Raw genomic sequence first — 20,596 nt, forward strand, 5'->3', positions numbered from 1 at the left:
TAAAGTAGCATTTCTTTTGGGAGGGTAATTATATGTCTGGTCTTAATGATTTGAATTAGTGTAATTTTTTTTTGAAATTTTATCATTTCAAATAGACAAAAGCTAAGGGATGAAATGTAACTCTGGTTATGACCAAGAACTTCATCTTAGACATTTATAAATAAAATATTTTCCATTGGTATATTATTCTCTGAAAATTCTATAGGGTTTTCTAACGTAGGCTTAACAACATCTGTCTGAATGTATATACAATCCTGCAAGTTTTAGTTCTTACAATAGACATGTTCTCAGTTATCTTTCCCAAGTTGAATGCTAATTAAGTTGACAAAATTATTGAAAGAGCCTAGAATCAGAGATTTTAAAAGAATATCATTGGTAAATCTTACCTAGTACTAGCATTTCTGCCATAATTTTTATGTAAATATATGCCTTTTCCTAATTGACCCAGACAGTTTACTTCTGGAGACATATTTTAACCAAATGTACAAACTACCAAAATTTATTACACATAAAAATAACCATTAAGTGAAAAGAAAGTTGATCACAATCACTAGCATTGCATATACATATTATAGGGCTAAACCTAGTATTTGGGCTATTTTCTTTATTGGCAACTTCTTTCATGTTGATGTTGTAATTTGAAGATTTACATTTAAATATATTTACCAAAAAGGAAATTACTACAAGGCTGTTTTGTTAAATGAATGTAATAGCAAACGGTTTACAGTTTCCCAGATAAACTAAGATTGAAACAAAATGACATGTTCAATATAGAACTTCATGACAGTGAGTGAAAAAAATATGTAACATAATAAATTCTCAAGTATTTTTACTCAAATGTATTTGAATCATAAACAATAACCACAAGAAGCACTTTTATAAATGTATTAAAAAATATAGAGGCTGAGGATGTAGCTCAGTGGTAGAGTGGCTAGATTGTGCAAGACCCTGAGCTCAATCCCCAGCAGCACACACACAGATACATACACAGAAACACATACACACACATACAAATTAGACATATCCCCTGACTTTTGTTCAAATGATCTGGATGTAACCCATTAAAAGTTGAGTGATTACTAAGTTGGTATCCAAGGGTATGTAATACAATGCCAATGGGAAATAAAGTTACTTCTTACAACAATAATGACATTTTTTCATTAAAAAAATGGGAAATACTTTTCACAGTATAGACATCTACAGTAGGTAAAACTATGTGTGTAAAACCCATATATACAGAAAATGTCTCAGCCTTCAATTTGAAGTATCATAGTCATGATATAATATGTTGTAGAGAATGACCACTAGAGGTAACAATCAATTCCCTTGGTCTTTTTTTCTGACCACAAGAGATAGGCAACAGCCTCAGGAATGGTATGAACTGACAGTGAGATCTGCTTATTAGTTTTCTACAAGTAAATGAAGCCATAATTTAGTTTCCTAGAAATTAGTTTGTATACACTGGATGATATGAATAGAAATAACCAATTTTTGTTGATCACCAAAGTTATATTTCTTTGGATTCCAAGAAAATGAAGAATCTATGTTGCATTTCCATCCCTGGAGAGATGGCCAAGAGTTCAATACATCATCAAAATTTATGAGAGTCTTCTGGTACAACTTCCAGTATTATCTGCAGTGTTCTAGTTACTTGATCTACAAATAAACAAATAAGAAAAATTAAAATGCATGACTATCAGAACTACATCTAAGTAGAAAAATATGAAGTAGCTATGATTCAATATTGAAACCACATAGCCACCTTCCTTATGGTGCACTTTAAAGAATTATTTATTTCATTAGAATCATATAATGCTCAATTATTTTATGTGTCACTTCGGCAACCTTCCATGATGGCTTCTCAGCAAGAATAAATTAATGTTTTATATGCAAATATGAACTTTTATTCATAAACCAAGAGAATGGAACTATTTTGAGACAATAGGACTGTGTATAAATAAATGTTAAAAATATGCTTCATGTTCAGTTTAAAACAAATTTGTTCTTTTTTTGCATGTAAGATGTCATAGCCAATTCCTTAGAAGAATCAGGAAAACAATATTATTCCCTGTGTCTAACTCTTAGTACATTATTGAGGAAACACCAAGTTCTCATTTATCTCATTGGTAGAGAGTAAGAGACTTGGACTCAGTCAGTGGTTCTTAAGGTCTAGTCCCCAGACAAGCAACTTGGCACCTCAGAAATATTAGACACACATTTTCAAGGTTTTTTCAAGGTAGGGTATCACTCTAGCTCAGGCTGACCTGAAACTCATTTTGTAGTCCCAGCCTGGCTTCGAACTTATGGCGATTCTCCTACCTCTGTCTCCCACGTGCTGGGATAAAAGGCGTGTGCCATCACACCTGGCAGGTCTCTACCTTCTGACCACTGATAAAATGTGACACCTCATCCCATCCTTTTCATAATAGACCATATACTTTCAAGCTATGTGCCAAAAATAAACCCTTCTACTCTCAAGTTGTTTCTTGCAAGGTATTTTGTTGCAGCAAGAATAACTTACAGTTGTTTCTCATTTTCCTAAGTTTTATCATTTTTTAGTCTACATTCATTGTAAAGTCTACATTCGTGTACAGTGCTCTCAAATGATAAACTCTACGTAAGTTTCTTAAATAAGTTGTATTCGCAACTGTCCACTCTTCACCTAGAGGGCAAGAATTAAACTTCATATTTATAGAAAGGGAAATAGCAAATTTATCTTATAAAAATAGACTTTAGGGCTGGAGAGATGGCTTAGCGGTTAAGCGCCTGCCTGTGAAGCCTAAGGACCCTGGTTCGAGGCTCAGTTCCCCAGGTCCCTCGTTAGCCAGATGCACAAGGGGGCGCACGCGTCTGGAGTTCGTTTGCAGAGGCTGGAAGCCCTGGCGCGCCCATTCTCTCTCTCTCCCTCTATCTGTCTTTCTCTCTGTGTCTGTCACTCTCAAATAAATAAATAAATAAAAATTAATAAAAAAATAGACTTTTGTGGACAATTATATCTCTATCAATGGAAATGTGGCTTTTGTAGACAGACAAAGAGATAAATCTATCTAATAGAACATTTAAAAAATAAAACAGAAAGAACAAGTCTTGGACAGCAACAATGTTCAAAGAAAAGTAGTAGAATTAAAGAGACATGACCTTCAGACCTTGCTCCCAGAAGAGTTTCTCCTCAGATCTCTGATCTGATCTCCATGCAGATGCACGATTCACTCAGCCCCTGCTCCTCCACAACTGACACTGAACCCCTTTTCCAAAAGTGCTTTCCTATATTGTGGGGCCTTAGATCTTTGCTTTCTTAGACATCTTGCTCCCCCACTTCCCATGGGAATCCTGCATCATTTCTGGACAAATAGGAACAATGTGGAGGCAGCTGCTGTGTGTGTCACTCTCCCTCTGGAAGCTGACTTCAGGCTCATTCTTAGGCATAGAAATGCAGGGAGGCAAACATTATCTCTGTTGGTCTGCACACCTAGTCTTTTCTCTCCTCCAAGTCATTATCCCCTGGTGTGTGTGTGTGTGTGTGTGTGTGCGTGTGCGTGTGTGTGTGTGAGTGTGTGTAGTGCAGCAGTGCACGTGTGGAAGCTCAGTTCTTGCCTCTTGCCTTGCTGGAGGCAGAATCTCCCGTGTTCCCCACTGCAATCATCAGGCCAATTGGCTCACTAGCTTTCAAGGATTCTTCTGCCCCAGCCTCCCACATGGTCACGGGCACACTGGAACTACAGACTCTCAAGCTACCACATCAGTCTTTGCATGAGTACTGGGAAGAGAACCATGCACACATGCGAGGCAAGTGCCTTGTCCACTTCCCCAGTGTTTTCTGTGGTCCCTCTCAGGTTTGCAATACTGGAATAAATTTTTAATTTTTTAAAAAAATATTTTTTTTTTTTTTAGAGAGAGAGAGGGCATGCCAGGTTCTCTAGCTCCTGCAAATGAACTCCAGAGGCATGATCCACCTTGTACATCTGGATTACATGGGTTCTAGGGAATCAAACCTGGGTCCTTTGGCTTTCCAGGCAAGCACCTTAACCACATCTCTCCAGCCTGTGAAATGATTTTCACCATAATGGAGTTTTCAGCATAATGACCAACTTTGGCCTCCAGTACTCGCTATTGTACCAACTTCTCCCTTAGACTATCATACCACAGAGAGGACAGATGAGGGTACTCAACAGAGCCAAGGACGTTGTAAACATGGCTCTGGAGCACCATGTATCATGCTTACAATAAGGTTTGTGGCTTTGGGATCACCTATCCCATTAACTAGCTCTTTTAATGACAGTGAGCCAATTACCTGTATTTGGAGCTTTTTGTTAACTATAACCTACAGGACCTAACACCAATGTGATATTTTTAGCTTTACTTTTCATGTTCCCTTTTTATTCTGGAGAAAAACTGAAATAAAATCTCTGGGGCTTTTTGTTTTGTTTTTTGCAACTTTGCAAAATATGTTTCACCTAATTACACCTGGTTACAGCAGGAGGGCAACCTCCAAAATGAGTAGGTCTGTGAAGTAGCACAAAGCCACCCTGCCTCGGAAATTGTATTAAGAATGGCAGCATAAAGGGATGGGGGATGGGTCAGGCACTGAACTGTTTGCCACGCAAGCATGACGACCTGAGTTTGGATTCCCAGAGCCCACATAAAAGCTGAACGTGGCAGTGAGTGCCTGTCATCCCAGCATTGGTAAGGTGGAGACAGAGATTCCCCAGTACTAGCTAGCTAGAGTGGTTTCATCAGTGAGCTACAGGTTCAAAAAGATACCAATTCTTAAAAACCAAAGGTGAAGAGAGATAAAGGTAAACACTGAGCATTCACCTCTGGTCTCTACATGCATGCAGGCACACACTACCTGTTCACAAACATGTATGCACAATTAAACAAGTCAGAATAATAGCAGGGTTTTTAATAAGGTCTTCATCTATATTTATGTATATATATATTAGATAGATAGATGATAGACTGATAGATAGATAGATGATACACAGATGATAGATACATACATGACAGATAGATGATAGATACATAGATGATAGATACATAGATCAATAGATGTAGGTAGATAGATGATAGATAGATAGATAGATAGATAGATAGATAGATAGATAGATAGATAGATAGAGGTAGATGATAGATAGATAGATAGATAGATAGATAGATAGATAGATAGATAGATATAGGTAGATGATAGATAGATAGGTGGATGCAGTCTCAATTTGCATCTATAATGAAGATGGTGTAGACCCCTAAGAAAGGTGAACAACCTCACTTAATTGTAAAACTTACAGTTTAATTTTGTGGAAAAAAATCTGAAATGGTATTAATCAGCTCTCTGTGACATAGCTTAAATGAATCTATCTAGACCCACTGAAAAACACACGCTTTGAGGGCTCTGGAGTTGCAAAATCCCTGCCCACAAAGATGGATTATAGTCATTCTGCTAGTATAGCCCAGAATGGACTTTACAACCAAAGCCTCTGTTTACATAAGGCTTCCCTCCATATCTTACCCTGAGCAAGAAGGACCCACCGCTACTCATCCCACTCACTCTCAGCTGTGACAAGGTTAGTCTGTTAAACAGAGGCTGCCAAGTTCAAGGGCTCCCTGCTGCAAACTCTGGCCGTGTTTAATTTATATATTCACACTGTGTGTGGGTTGCCCCTATTCTCTGCAAGAGAAGCTCACATATATCTATAAAGAGGTACAGACCAAAAGCAACCCACGGCAAGAGTGAACCATTCTGTTACAGATGGCAAAAGAAAGCTTGCTGTGTCTCTGACTGTCTCCTTAAGAGCCTTGTTGCATTTCACCCTCAAAATGCCTTCACACAAAGAGTAGTTCAATACTGGCATCCTGTGGCCAAATAAATTCATCAAATCCCTGCAAATCCCCCATCCTCGGCTGTGGACACTCGGCTGTCTGTGCCCAAACATCCTCGTACTGTTTTGCCACTGCTGCTGGATTACCTCTCCTTTCTGATGGTCACCACCAGGTAAGATGAATTTTGACAAACATCGTTTTCCCAGGGCTAATCTACTTTCATATATTAACGTACAAAACAACCTCCTGTTAACATAAAAGCTAGAGAATTTTATCAAGCAGAATAATATGATATTATATCACCAAACAAGCTGTTCCTAAGCAAGACTCTTCCTTCAAGTTCACAGGGAGTTTCTCTCCAAAACAAAGTCCAGCTTTGGAGAAAGGGTCAGGCACTGGCTAAGGGCTCTGTTATTTTGTCTCTGTGTGTTTTGTTTTGGCCAAAGGCTAAGAAAACACTTGGCTTTTTCAGCCATAAATATTATGAATTTTCTTTATTTTACTACAAGAATGCTGCCTAAGAGGAAAATCAAACAAAATTACAGAGAATTGTTGCTTTCTGCTACTCTCTTCCAAGGCGGCTATAACAATAAAGAGTGACAATGATCACAGCGTAAAGCAGAACAGCCATGTCCCTGGTAAGATGAAATGGCATTTTTGAGAACCAAAATAACCATTCTGGGATTATTCCATTGCTGTTCGTTTCACAAACGGCTAACACTAACTTCGGAGGCCTTGAAGATGTTCGTAACACCATTAGAGAGACAGAAAAATAGCAAAAACTGCACAATTTTACATGAGCAAGGGAAGGCAACAAGGAACAACCAAGCATGAAAATTATTGGTATGAACAATAAATTGGGGCAGAATGCACACATGTTAACATGATCACAAGACAGAGAACTCTTAACATTCAGGTAACTATAGTGGAAGACCTAGAATGCCTGCGAGGAGGAGTGGGACAATGAATTGCTCTTTTGCCACATTCTTTCTCAAGGGCTACCCACACTTTCTTCCTAGACGCTCTTGGCAGTCTGTGATGTTTGGGTGTTTTAATAGTCTGCACACCTTGGTCTCATTATGTTGAGGCCTAATCAGCTCTAAATGTTGGCAATGAGGTGAGTATTCCTAATCCTGAATACTGGTTTATAAGACATTCCTCGTTTCAGAATAGTATCTGTAGTTAGTATCTCCGATAGAAAAAGCCTAAGTAGAAGTATTCTATCGAGGGTCTGGGGAGGTGGCTCAGTCAGTAAGTAGACTTGCTGCACAAACACAAGGACCTGAGCATGAACCCCAAGTAACATGGTACATGGTAGCACATACCTATGAACCCAGTGTTGATGGGGGCTGAAACAAGAAAGATTATTGCTCTGCCAGTCTAATTGAAAAAGTGGCAAGTTCTAGGTTAAACAAAATACTCTATCTCAGGAACATAAGACAGAAGAGTGATAGAGAAGGATATGACATACCCCTCTGGCCTTTTCTATGTGTGCGCACAGAATATGCCCATCTGCACACACCACAAACACACACATATACATTACACCATATACCACACATATACATTCAGAAAATTCTATAGAAGCCAAGTGCAAATTAACATGAAACAAGAGATAAAATACCTAATTAAAGTAATCAGGTTATCTGTGTTAAAAATCCTAATTTATAGATAACGAATTTTCTTTTTCTTTTTTTTATTAACACAATATTACCTAGTAATTTCCCCATAAATGTCCATGGATTTGCCAGGATTTTAAGAACCAATTGTGATGAACTAAGTAAGGTAGATAATGAAAAATTAGTGTTCTATGTTCACCAAAATTACCAGCAAGTATACATCTTCTGTCATATTTTTATGCAGCCTAACATACCTCTCTCTTTTCTACCTGATTTTTAAAGAATACGATATCATACTATAGATTAAAAAAATGTCCCTTTCATGTATTGAATGATTGATATCATCTGGTAGCACTATTGAGGGTAATTGAATAACCAGGGTGCTAACCTCATAAAAGAATTAACCCATTCATGAATTTATAGCTGCATGAGCCATTTGCAGCTGGGCTATGCTGGAATAAGCAGGTCACTGGAGCATGCTTTTGGAGGGTACTTCTTGACCTTATTTCCTTACTCTATGGTTTACTCTGCTTTCTGGTCACAATGAGGTCCGTAGCTTTGTTCCATTACACTCCACCAGGGAGTTCTACTTGACCTTGGGTACAAAACAATAGAGCCAGGCAACTATGGACTGAGGCCTTTGAAACTATGAACCAAAATAAGTCTCACCTCCTTTGAATCATTTACATGAGAAATTTTGGCCTAGTGATGAAAAACTAAGACATGTAAAAATCACACAATAATTAGAATTGTTATTTTACTCTCCATTGTGTTTTACTGATATTAGATTCCTCTGGGATTCCCCATTCTCATCACAGTGGTGCTATACATGTGACACTTAAGACACCTGCACCTAACTTCCCAACAAAGCTCACATCATTTGTCAGATTACATTTTGATATGGAGTCACTAAGCTTCACTTGACCCAGAACAATTATATTACTGAGATTCAAAAAAGATCAGTTTGGTCATGTATAGAACTGCTGACCATGTGCTCCCTAAAGAAGCTCTTTTCTAAAAGGTGAGTTATGAGAACAGCCTGAACTAAATACCTTGACCGGATTCAATGGCTTTACCCTAAATGTCCTCCCTGCCTTTTCTTCTCTCAATTCCAGTTAAAATGCAATTACATACTCTAACCAGCAATTGTGCCACCACGTCTATAAATTTTAAGATATGCATATCTAGTATGTGGCTTTTCTACAACCCAGTCTCTCATCAAGTTCCAAATGCTTGCACATCTTACCTGTTATTCTTCGAAACCACTTGGGTTTCTTGTCCCATATAATAAAGAGATAGTATGCAGGGACCCCTGTCAGAGTGATGACAAAGCCAATTCCAGTGCTAAATGGGTCTGAATACAGGGAAAGGGCGACCATGAAGAGGCAGGTGAAGGAGAACAGTGCAGGGATGAACAGCGGCACCTGCAACACAGCAGATAAGAAAACCACTTCACACAGAGCCCAAGAGACTGGGGCTTGGGCTGTCCTCAGGTGAGACTGTCTCTCTGGCTCTCAAGTGAAATGCTTTTGTTACATACCAGGTCAAAGGCACCAATGAACTTAAAGCAAAATCTCTTCATGCTGCACAGAGAAGGTTTGAAACACAGTTCCTTGAATTGAATTTCATTTAACTGCTTTTGAAATCTTTGACTAGAATCAAATTGAAAGACAGGAAAGGGTGTTTCCTTAGAGATGATCTATTCAAGTTATTTTACCACTGAAGTACCATTATGATTTGTGTTTTTGATTTTAAAAGACTGGATCTTTGGCAATTATGATTAGATTCTACTTTCATGTGGAGTCAAGAGCACTGGCCGGTGGCTTGTTCCATGTTAAAGTCTTTCAGTGAGTATTGATTTCCTGTTGAGATTCAAAATAAGATCTGAGAAGAATAAAACAGGCCAACTCCTATTCAGACACTAATAGAGATGCTGCAAGCATTAAGCCGTGAATGTAATTAGAAACAAATTTGGACAACATGACTGACAGCATTATCTGTGCTATTTCTTAAAAGCAATTAAATAGTGAGGTCAAGTCAATCCTAGTCACTCAAGACTAAGGATATGACAAGTTGTTCATCAGCCTTTTCCATAGGAAACGTTGGTTCTGGTTAATACTCATCCTATTATGTAGTAAATTTTGTCCTATGTTTCTCACATTTTTATTTTTGGGAGGTGTATAATATAGACAAAGAACAATGAAACAAGTCACAATATGTATTTAAAATGCCACTGTGGGGACTACAGAGGTGTCTCGATGGTCAAAGCTCTGCCATGCAAGGTTGCCTGGAGGAGTTTGGATGTCCAGCACTCACATAAAGATGGACACAAAAGATGTATACATGCCTATAACACTTGTGGCAATGGGAGGAGAGAAATTGAGAATTCTGAACACATGAACAGTCTTCAACCCCAGTGGGGAAAAAAGTGACCCTGTCTAAAACATAGTAGAAAGAGAAGACTGACAAAAAAGATTGTCTTCTATCAGGCACGCACCATGTAACACGGGCACCTGTACACACACAAAGACATCATCACACACACATGCACATAAATAAAAATGATCATGTTGTAAAGTGGAATCCTTCTTAGAGTTATAATTAATAAGTACCTGCCTGGTTCCCAGATGTTCACAACTGTTCAGCATGAAGAAAGATACTGGTAACACACCCCTTGAACACATCATTACTGGAGCCATTTGTGGAAACCCAATGGGACATTCATTAATATTATTTCAAATAAATGTGAAAAGTTCAGTATAGTATATAAAAAAACTCAACAATTTTTTTTTTTTTTGCCCAAAGCTAAATGAAATCTAACAGGAAGGATTCCCTGCAAGAGTTAAACATTTTATTCCACAGGACAGTGCCTGGGGCCCAACCTTCCATCATCAAGTTATGACAAAGAGAGGGTTAGGTATTAGAAGAAAGATTTATGGAAACCCATCAAGATGGCTGAGGTTACCTTGAAAGGGCGATGCATATCTGGGCGTTTGTATCGAAGATAAATCAGTCCGGCGACTGCCAGCCCAATAAAAAGCCACCTGGCAAAACTGAGGAAATTCAAAAGACTGTAGAGGTCTCCGGAGAAGAGCATGATCATGGTCAAAGGATGCTGGGAAAGGGCGGGAGAGCAGACATGGTGAGTTGAACGAACAACGGGGTGGAGAAACCCTATTGTGGGTGTATAATGTCACTGCTTGTTCCAGGTGAGTATTTATATTGATAAAAAAAATAAAACATCATAACCAAAACCTGAATTCAACTCATTTCTCTTGCACATTCTACTCTTACACTCCCGGGAAACTACCCAGTCACAGTGGGAAAGGGAGGGCTGTTGTCACAACTCTTTGTTCAAATAGAATTTTCTAGGGATAAGTTGTATTGTTAGTTCTTTTTGCATTGGAGAGCTAATGTGTTTTCAGGACATTCAGTCACTCAGTAAGATCCAGGGCCTTGAGACAATTACTAAGTAATCAGTCATAAATCATAACGCACTGGAAAATTCAAAGAGCACCATGCACGTGGGGTGCTCTTGGAGACCCACACCCAGGAAACACAGCCATTTGTAGATGAATCTGTTGGCTCTTGAATGCTCACATTGACCTTTTTCAGTTCCACAGTGAACGTCCCCCTCTGCTGGTTGTATGCGACCCCTCAAGTCACAGGAGAGAATAAAGCTTTGCACAGCAAAGCCAGACTGAGCAGCCATCTGCCAAGGATGGCATGATGGACAGCAAAGGCTTCAAATGAAAAGCCTCTTCATGGAATAATACATTTTGTTCCTACAAGTGACGTTCACTCCCACATTCTGCACAGACAATGGGTGTACTTTAAAAAGAAATTTCAAAGAAACATTCTGAAACAAATTAAATGCAAGGAGGAAAAAAATGTTCAATGTATTCTAGGGTCCTCCTAACAGCACATTCCAGCCGAGAAAATGTTACAAAATTGTAGACGAAAATGACTACAACATTGCCAATGGGTATTTGAGGATTTTAACACTATTTATGGTCTTTTGCACCTCACATTTCAAAAACACAATTCTACAACTTCAGTTTACTTTTTTTTTTTTTCCTTCTTTCCTGTAGGGTTTGATCTCAAATGTCTCACCATTTTTTTTAAATATTTTTATTTTTATTTCTTTATTTCAGAGAGAGATATACAGATATAGGCAGGTAGACAGAGAGAATGGGCGCACCAGGGCTTCCAGCCACTGCAAATGAACTCCAGACGCGTGCACCCCCTTGTGCATCTAGCTAACGTGGGTCCTGGGGAATCAAGCCTCCAACCGGGGTCCTTAGGCTTAACCATCAAGCCATCTCTCCAGCCCGTTTTGTTTTGTTTTGTTTTGTTTTGTTATTGAGGTAAGGTTTCACCCTAGTCCAGGCTGACCTGAAATTTGCTATGTATTCTCAGGGTGGCCTCAAATTCATGGAAATCCTCTTACCTCTGCCTCCAGAATACTGGGATTAAAGGCATGCGCCACTGTACCTGGCTCAAATGTCTTACTTTTAATCAGAGAATCATTTAGTTGTTTATGATATTATCAATTCTTTGAATTACTCTGTACGTGTTAAAGGACCTAGGATGACCTCTCTGGCTGAGGCACTTAGGGTGACTGGATCCTGAAAGTAAACAGCAAGAATGTCTTTGGGCCTGCTATCTCAGTTTCCCACTTTGCTAGAGATCAGAGAAGACTCTGGTGGCTTCTCTTTATCTATTGCCTACTCTGTTTTTCCATAAACAACCTGAGTCCCTCTCTGGGAAGGAGTTCCCCCTTCTTCAGATTAAGGGTTAAAACTGATCCTGGAATTGTGATTGGATACACTCTGCCCTAAATTTGGCATCGCGGCTGGCCTCTTCTTGATGCAGCCCCTAACCCAGACCAACCAACCCTCTCTGAGGCTCACCTGAGCCTAAAGGTAAAGCCCACCACAATGAGATTACATATAGGCCTTTCCCAGGAGGGCAATCTCCCTTTTGAGGGCTTTTTATCTCTCCCGAGCTTTCCTGGTAAGCCTTCCCTGAGGAGATCCCACAGGGGCTCTCCACCCTCTCCTGCTCCCCACATGGCAGCAGCTCTCGCTCTTCCTTCTCTTTCCCTCTAAAACTCTTTAAATGTATTTTTTTATATATATATAAATGTATTTTTTAAAATTTTATTTATTTATTTATTTGAGAGCCACAGACACAGAGAGAAAGACAGAGAGAGAGAGAGAGAGAGAGAGAGAGAGAGAGAGAGACAGAATGGGCGCGCCAGGGCCTCCAGCCACTGCAAACGAACTCCAGACGCGTGCACTCCCTTCTGCATCTGACTAACGTGGGACCTGGGGAATCAAGCCTCGAACCGGGGTCCTTAGGCTTCACAGGCAAGCGCTTAACCGCTAAGCTATCTCTCCAGCCCCTAAAACTCTTTAAACAAATAAATACATATGAGAGAAAGGGAAACATACATACATACATACATACACACACACACACACACACACACACACACATATATATATATATATACACATATATATATATATATATATATATATATATATATATAGAGAGAGAGAGAGAGAGAGAGAGAGAGAGAGAGAGAGAGAGAGGGCATGCCAGGGCCTGTAGGTACTACAAATAAATTCCAAATGTTTGGTGGTTTGATTCAGGTGTCCCCCATAAATTTGGTGTTCTGAATGCTTGATTCCAAGCTGATGGAGATTTGGGAATTAACATCTCTGAGAGATGGTGTATTGTTGGGGGCAGGCTTGTGGATGTTATAGCCAGCTCCCCCTTGCCAGTGTTTGGCACACTCTCCTATTGCTATTGTCCATCTGATCTTGGCCAGGGGCTGATGTCCACACTGCTCATGCCATCGTTTTCCCTGCCATCATGGAGCTTCCCCCTCAAGCATATAAGCCAAAATAAACCTCTCCCCCCCACCCACAAGCTGCTCTTGGTTGGGTGATTTCTACCAGGAATGGGAACCTGACTGCAACAAAATGCATAGGCCACCTTGTGCATCTCACTTATGTGGATCTTGGGGAATCAAACCTGGGTTCTTAGGATTTGAAGGCAAATGTTTTAATGGCTAAGCCATCTCTCCAGCCCTAAATCTTTTTCAACGTTTCCTCCAGGCCTATGCTCACTTCCCACATGGGCTGTCAGACCACGTGAGTATATCCTTTTCCCTTCCTTTGGCTCTATACTTCTCTGAATAAATGTAGTGATTTAATAATTATCCTTCTCAATCATGTTTTAGGCCAATTTTTGGTAAAAACAGACATAAACTCAGGGTTTGGATATTAAGGACCCTTCCTGAACCCCATAACTCCTTTACATATGTATTTTTGGACAGGTGCTTTTAGTAGCTGAGACATTTTCTTTGAGAGTTTTCTTTTTTCTTTTTCACTGAGGTTCTCAGCCTACAAGAGGAGCTATAATTCCTTACACCTTACAAATTTATACAAAAGTGAAATAGGAGTTATATGGGTGAGTGTCCCAGAAACAAACATGCATCAGGAACACTAACAACATGTCCTGCCTCCCAAAAACCATATACAAAGAGATCCCAACCATTCAGGAGAAAATTAAGCACTATATTTTTGGATTTCTCTTTGTTAGCCCGTGATTTGGGGTTACATCTAGACATAGTGGTTAGTATGCATTACCAAAACAATAACAGCTGGCAGAGGAGTGTGCTTGCGGACATGAATCATGGAGAGGATTTCTGGAAGGTGACCCTCTCGAGAAGCAACATAGAATAACCTGATGGGAGAAAAATGTGGGTGGATTTCAATGTAAGTAGATCATTTCAAAGGGGGGAAAAACAAGCCAGAAATCTCAGAGGAAACGTGTGCCTTTCTCATACCAAATGTTTTGGCATTTCTCAGCTGATTACTTGGGTACCTTGAGAATACAGGATTGACTTCACAAGAAATCTGCATTTACAATGTACAATGCATTAAGGAAAAAACAAGTGTCTGAATCAGCATAGCTCTTTGAACCTGTGAGTAGCTGAAAATTTAGCTGTATATTTTCAGCATTTAGTGTGTTGTCAGCCCAATCCAACACACATGTGTACATGTATAGAACGCATTTTTCTGAGTGGACTGAAATCATACATTAAAACAAAAGGGATTTTTACATCCAACAAAACAACAGAGGCACAGATTGTGCAGTGGTTGATTTCTGTTTTCTCGTACTTTACTGTTTTGTTGTGGTACCTTCAGAAAAACAAAAGACTTTATCACTAGAAATATGCTGTTGCTAGACTGTAGACATTATGTATATATAGCCAAGTGTCACATGCCTGTCTTTGTACTACTATGAGTAGGCAAGCAGTGCCCTCTACTGGACCAAATTAAATATGCTGATCTTGAATCGGCTTTAAACTTGCATATACCTTTAAAAGAAACAACAGGTTTGGAGGCACTATTGGTTTTCTTTTTGAAAGTTATCCTTATCAAATCCAATCTCAAAAACAGAAATGTGTTTCTGAAAATACATGAACTTCCTCACCTGGAGACAGCGAATACACCACCGTTCATGGAGCCAAAACAGGAGAGGGCAACAAAGATCGGGACTGCTAATGAGAAATTTCCCAGCAGCCGCTCAGCAAAGGTCTAGAGAAAGAAAGACGCAAATTAATGCTTCCTCAGAAAGTGAAATAAAATGAAGCAATTTAGGGCAAACTTGCTCTATGACTTTCTATTAGCCTGGTGCTACGTGTATGTTTTATAATCCTTCTTCTTGGCTAGGGTCAGAGTTACTCCGCAAACAATCATCAGAACCACGCTTTGCAGGTGGCTCAGCTCCGGCCAAAGGTCTAAACGGGTGCCTCCATCTACCTCCCAAACCACAGTGACCCATGTTCAGAGTCTTTATCGACTATAGCGCAGATCTTCTCTCTGTCTGGTAAGTGGAAAAGCTTAGTTCTGAAGTTCTTTTAGAGAAATGGTTCTACACAACACCTTATGTTTAGTCTGAAAAGTGCCATGTGTACAGCATTTACAGATAAACATATCACAGATACTTTGGTTCATAGACCAATCCCCGTGTGAAAGGATATAAACAATAGATTATTTGATCATTTATGTCAACATTCTTTTTCCCAGAACAATCATACTAATCAAACCTGTTTATGGAGCCACCCCTCCCCCATGTAGATGCCACTTCCTTCCAGGGTTTCCTAAACGGAGGCTAACACACAATCATAAGCTAAAATCAATCAGAAAATATCACACAAACAAGTTCTGAAATTTCCTTCTGTTGTTACATGCATGGTATTTCATATTTCCATGAAGAATACATATGTGGGATTTTTAATTTTTTTAAATGGTTAGTGCTATGTAATTAATGGCCTGCATTATGGCCCCAAAATAAGTGCTGCCCTCTGACTACAAAGATGAGATGACTGACCAGACATTAAAAATATTTGGACATTTCATTGTCTGATAGGAGGTAATATTGGTCAGTGAATTCATACATAAGTTCACGCAAAATGAAATAATTGATTTCCAGCTCCTGATATGAGGTAATACTATTTTAAAAGGAAGTGACATTCAGAATGGGAATGTCAATAAATTTAGAGAAAGTAATTTTTACCCTTCATGGCTATGAGTTCATAAGGAAATGCTCTCTTACAATTTAAAGTTTACACAAAATAAGACAGTGTGCCACAAAATAGGGATCCTATAATGTGACTTTTGGTAACAAAGCTGATGGTTGTGGTATCAAATAAATTTACACATCTGAGAGAGTTAAAATGTACACTAGAACTTCAAAATTCTTAGAGTTACTGTAATAACAATAGTCATTTACTACCAATTACCTAGCACTTTCCAAATGTGTTCATATCCCAAGACAATTATTCCAAAGATATACTGGAAAAAAAATATAGACCACCTGAGAATTCTTACAGGGCACTTTGCAAAGAGGATTTCAAGCTAGAATTTGAAATTGTAATTTACATACCAAACCCTACATTTATTTATATTCAGAAAACTGTCCCTCTGTCCCAAAAAATGTGTTGGATGAGCAATTTTTTCCACTCAAAAAGCCTTGACATCTTCAAGCAGGTACATGTGGAAATGTTTTACAGAAAATCAAACATAAAGAGAAACAAGATTTTTAGCTGTCGCGGTTATATGGAAAGTGCTCTAAATCTGTAAACCATTCATTTTCACTCAGGTCAAGAAAAGATTACTGAACTTCAAAACCCTTTTCTCTTGGAGGGAACTACGATGAAATTATGTCAGCCCATTAGCCTAAATTCAGATTGGCCTGACTTCAACTACTACTTACCACTGCCACTGCGTTTGAAAGCAACAGCTCCTCTGCACTAATGGTGGTAAAGTAGGCCACGTTTGTTAGCACGTAGCCAATGGTGACAATGACCATGGAGATACATATTGCAAGGGGGATGGTTCTGAAACACACAAAGAAACCCCTTACTGGTTATCTGCTGTGAATCATTCTGTTGTTACTGATGCAAAGGAAGAATGTAACAGCATCTGCAATAATTACAGCACCATTGGGTATGCAGAAACATTTCATCAGGACAAAGCACCACACATTTCTTGGTAATTTAATAAGATCCATGGGGGCAGATATTTTGTCTGTCTTGTCTGCTGCTGTACCTCAGAACACATGGATCCTTCCCCTTCTTGTATCCCATCAGCTCTAGCAGAATTTCTTCTAGGATCAGAAATCACCTGAAAGGCTTGTTAAAATACAGACCGCTGAGGCCCACCTCAGTAGGATTAGTATCTCTTGCTGGTTCTGTGAAGCTGAGCTGATGCTGCTGAACCGAGGACCATACTGAGAACCACTGCGCCATATTCCTTCTAATATTAATTCACTTCATTGGATAGTTTTTTGAAAATGATTCATCAAAACATCCCTCACCTCTAGTGCCCCCCCTTCAGTATCATTTCTTGCCAATCAACATGTGCAAACTTTTAGAGGCAAGATAGTGTTATGCATCTACCTTTATAAAATGATGGCAAGAACATTTTGTATGTCACAGGAGCACTCCCCATAATGACTTTGTACTGCCCTGCTGTGAGTTCAAAGGAAACTCAAGATCATGAGTATCTAATAAAGCAGCCGTGCAGATAATCCCATGAAATTAGAGGTGACATGCTGTGAAGTATGGACGACCGGACAATGCTGACACTGTGTGGCATCAAGGAGTACCCGGGATAAATGTAATATTATGTCTTCATTTAATGCAGTGGGAAAGCCAGGAAGCTACTGACCCTAATAATTTGATTCCATGTTACCGATACACATTACTTGCTTAACATAATCGCCTCTTCAGACTCTTTCCAGTTCAGGCAACTTAAACCTTCAACTCCCTCCCTGCTCAAAGGCTAGTCGCTTTTTTTTTTTTTTTTTTTTAGTTGTACTTATCAACCTCATGGAGCCTTCACACTGCTGGGTGCCACTAATGAAGACTTCAATATAATTTCTGCCAAGATAAAAATGTAGTTCAGAACCAGGATGGAAAAAGGCATAGCTGGCCTTACTGTCCAAGCTGGGTATGTTTAACACACTAAGTCCCAGCTCATTATACCAAAAAGCAATATACCCTGTGGATATCAGGCAAACCAGCCAGCCAGCAGCTGCCATTCATTGTGCTGCTTGCAGCCTGACACTTCCCCTGATGCCCAAAGCCTTCAGCCTTGATGGGGAAATACATTGACCTCTAAATCCTGGCACTGGAACATGAAAGTAGCAGATGTTCTCCCATTCTCAGCGTGAAGAGGGTCCCGAGGAATGTCCTGTCAGCGCCACAACATGCCTTGCTAGTTGTGATTGATATGTGCTATATTTGAGCAAAAAAAAAAAAAAAAAAAAAAATCACAGGACCAATGAAATACACAATGGAGAAGCAATTAGAAACAGATTCTGTCGCTCTGAAAGCCTGTATGCACATGTACAAAGGGAAGAAGGGGGAGATGGAGCATGCACACCACTTCTCACACATTTGCTGTGTTATTTTAAACTTAAATTATTTCAGCTTTGAATACAGCCACACCTGTGGAGTGAATACTTTCTATAAAGAACATGGAGAGGCAGAGAGGAGAGAAAAAGATTCTCTGTTCCTTTCAAGTACATGACTAAGGCATGTCAAGTTGCCATTAATAAAAATAAAAAAAAAAATGGGTTGAGATTCTTTAGTGCAATAAGGTAATTTACTTGCACAGGACAAAGATTTGTACAGGACTGCCATATCATGGAATGATACAAGATAACAGAGCAATGTATCTGAAACATGGGACTGTGGTCCTCTAGGCATAAAACTGAGCCTCCCAGCCTAGCACCTCTAAGCCAGACCCTCTGCCTGTTAGTCTTCACAGAAAGCATGCTAACTAGTCCAACCTTCTAAATTAGATTCCCTTCTTTCTCAGTTTGCTATTAACAAATATAACAGCAGCAGTTATAGCCACTAGGCTGTTATAAGACCAACATTTTGTTAGGTGCTTTACATATTTGCCTCATTTTATCCTTAAAAATCTTGTGTTTGGAACATCAGCACTGTTTTATTTATGAGGAAATGAAGCCGTTGAGAGTTTAACTAACCATTCAAGGATACACAGCTGGTAAGTAAACCCAGAATTCAGCTGCATAGCCTATCTTGAAACCAGGAACTTTTAGTCACTGAATATGCAGTCTCTCTTGCATACATGTAAAGCTATAAGCTCAATATATTAATTTTCATGGAAATTATACTATTGAATATAAAGTAAATTGGAAATGTCTTATCAAGACCATATTTCTCATGGATTCATTCACTACAGTTTTATCTACTGTTAAAAGGAGAAAACCTGACCAGGCATGGTGGTGCAGGCCTTTAATCCTAGCACTTGGGAGGCAGAGGTAGGTGGATTGCTGTGAGTTCAAGGCCACCCTGAGACTCCATAGAGAATTGCAGATCATCCCAGAGTAGAGTGAGACCCTACAAATACAAAAATACAAAAAGAAAAACAAAAAAGGAGAAAACTTATTCTATGATTTTTATCATGTTTCTGTAAACCATGAACTGTAAGAGTCTCTCAGAGTTTCCCTATTTAGGATATAGATTGGTATTATGCATTGTTGAAAAGAAAAGTTCACTTGATAAATTTTCCTAGATGGTGTTCTAAAGATAAGGGTGGAAAGTAATGCATGTTTGATAAATAAGTTGTAAGGGATTATTAACAGCGGCTCTATCACACAAATATGCTATCCAGATAATGGGAAGAGCAATCAGAGCACTTCAAACACGAGAGTGGAGAAAAGGTCTAATCTTGCTGTGATGTACAACACATCCAGTGATTCCCTCTAATTAGATAAAAGGGAGTCATGGGAATTAGAGAGGCTGGAGCTGAAGAGTTACTGGCGTGTGCCCTCCGGTTCCATTTCACTTTGAGGAAGGGGAAGGAGGTGGGGTAGTTTTGCGGTCGCCTTGGCATAAACAGTGTCATTTACAAAGGGCAGCAGCTGACACTGTTCAAGGCTGAGGCACCACGTGGTGCATAACTCCTGATCTCAAGCGTCAAAGCCCGAGAACCACTGGGTGAGCTGATAAAAGCTATTAAGCCACACCAGAGCGATCTTTCTGGAGGCTTTAGATGCAGAAGGCAGATAAGCATGGTGAGAATCCCAAGACGAAAGCAAATGGCACAGGAAATAGAGGAAGTTTGAGAAAGGAGCTAAAGAGGCCACTGATAGTTCAGTGTTGTGATGTTTCTGTTAGGTATCCGCCGATCCTGAACACAATAGAAGCCTTGATGAACAAAAATGACGCACACCTGTAAAATGTGCTCTATTGAAGTGTTTGAATGTTTGTTATGATTAACAATACACAGATTTATTGAAATGAGTTACTTCATCCTCAAGAGCTGTTTGTCGTTAGCTCGGCTCTTCTTTCCAATTAGCAGGCAGTAAGGGTGCAAGTCTGATATTTTAAGTTGCAAGTTGCCTCCAGTCCAAAAGGTCTTAGTCTTTTTGCAGAATTAATTTAAATTGGAACCTTTTGGGGGGCTCTTTTGTTTTTGTGTGTATGTATATGTGTATACATTTTCTTATGTGTGTGGGTATACATGTGTATTGCAAGTGCACATGCATGTGTGTGCACATGTGTGTGAAGGCCAGAGGACAACCTCAGGTGTTATAATTAG

The 20,596-nt window shown here is 39.4% G+C and overlaps 1 protein-coding gene across 1 annotated transcript in view; it reads right to left on the reverse strand.

The window, feature by feature from the left end:
* Nucleotides 1-20,596, reverse strand: part of Slc7a11 (solute carrier family 7 member 11) — a 79,047-nt gene continuing 58,451 nt past the window's right edge. The window contains exons 7-12 of the mRNA XM_004655930.3: nucleotides 16,734-16,857; nucleotides 14,949-15,052; nucleotides 14,099-14,195; nucleotides 10,402-10,551; nucleotides 8,683-8,860; nucleotides 1-1,656 (exon numbers count right to left, since the gene is read on the reverse strand). Of these exons, the coding sequence (XP_004655987.1) occupies nucleotides 1,592-1,656; nucleotides 8,683-8,860; nucleotides 10,402-10,551; nucleotides 14,099-14,195; nucleotides 14,949-15,052; nucleotides 16,734-16,857 (718 nt within the window). The 3' untranslated portion in view covers nucleotides 1-1,591. The remainder of the gene's footprint in view (nucleotides 1,657-8,682; nucleotides 8,861-10,401; nucleotides 10,552-14,098; nucleotides 14,196-14,948; nucleotides 15,053-16,733; nucleotides 16,858-20,596) is intronic.

This window comes from Jaculus jaculus, chromosome 12, assembly GCF_020740685.1.
Source record: "Jaculus jaculus isolate mJacJac1 chromosome 12, mJacJac1.mat.Y.cur, whole genome shotgun sequence".
Taxonomy (NCBI): Eukaryota; Metazoa; Chordata; class Mammalia; order Rodentia; family Dipodidae; genus Jaculus; species Jaculus jaculus.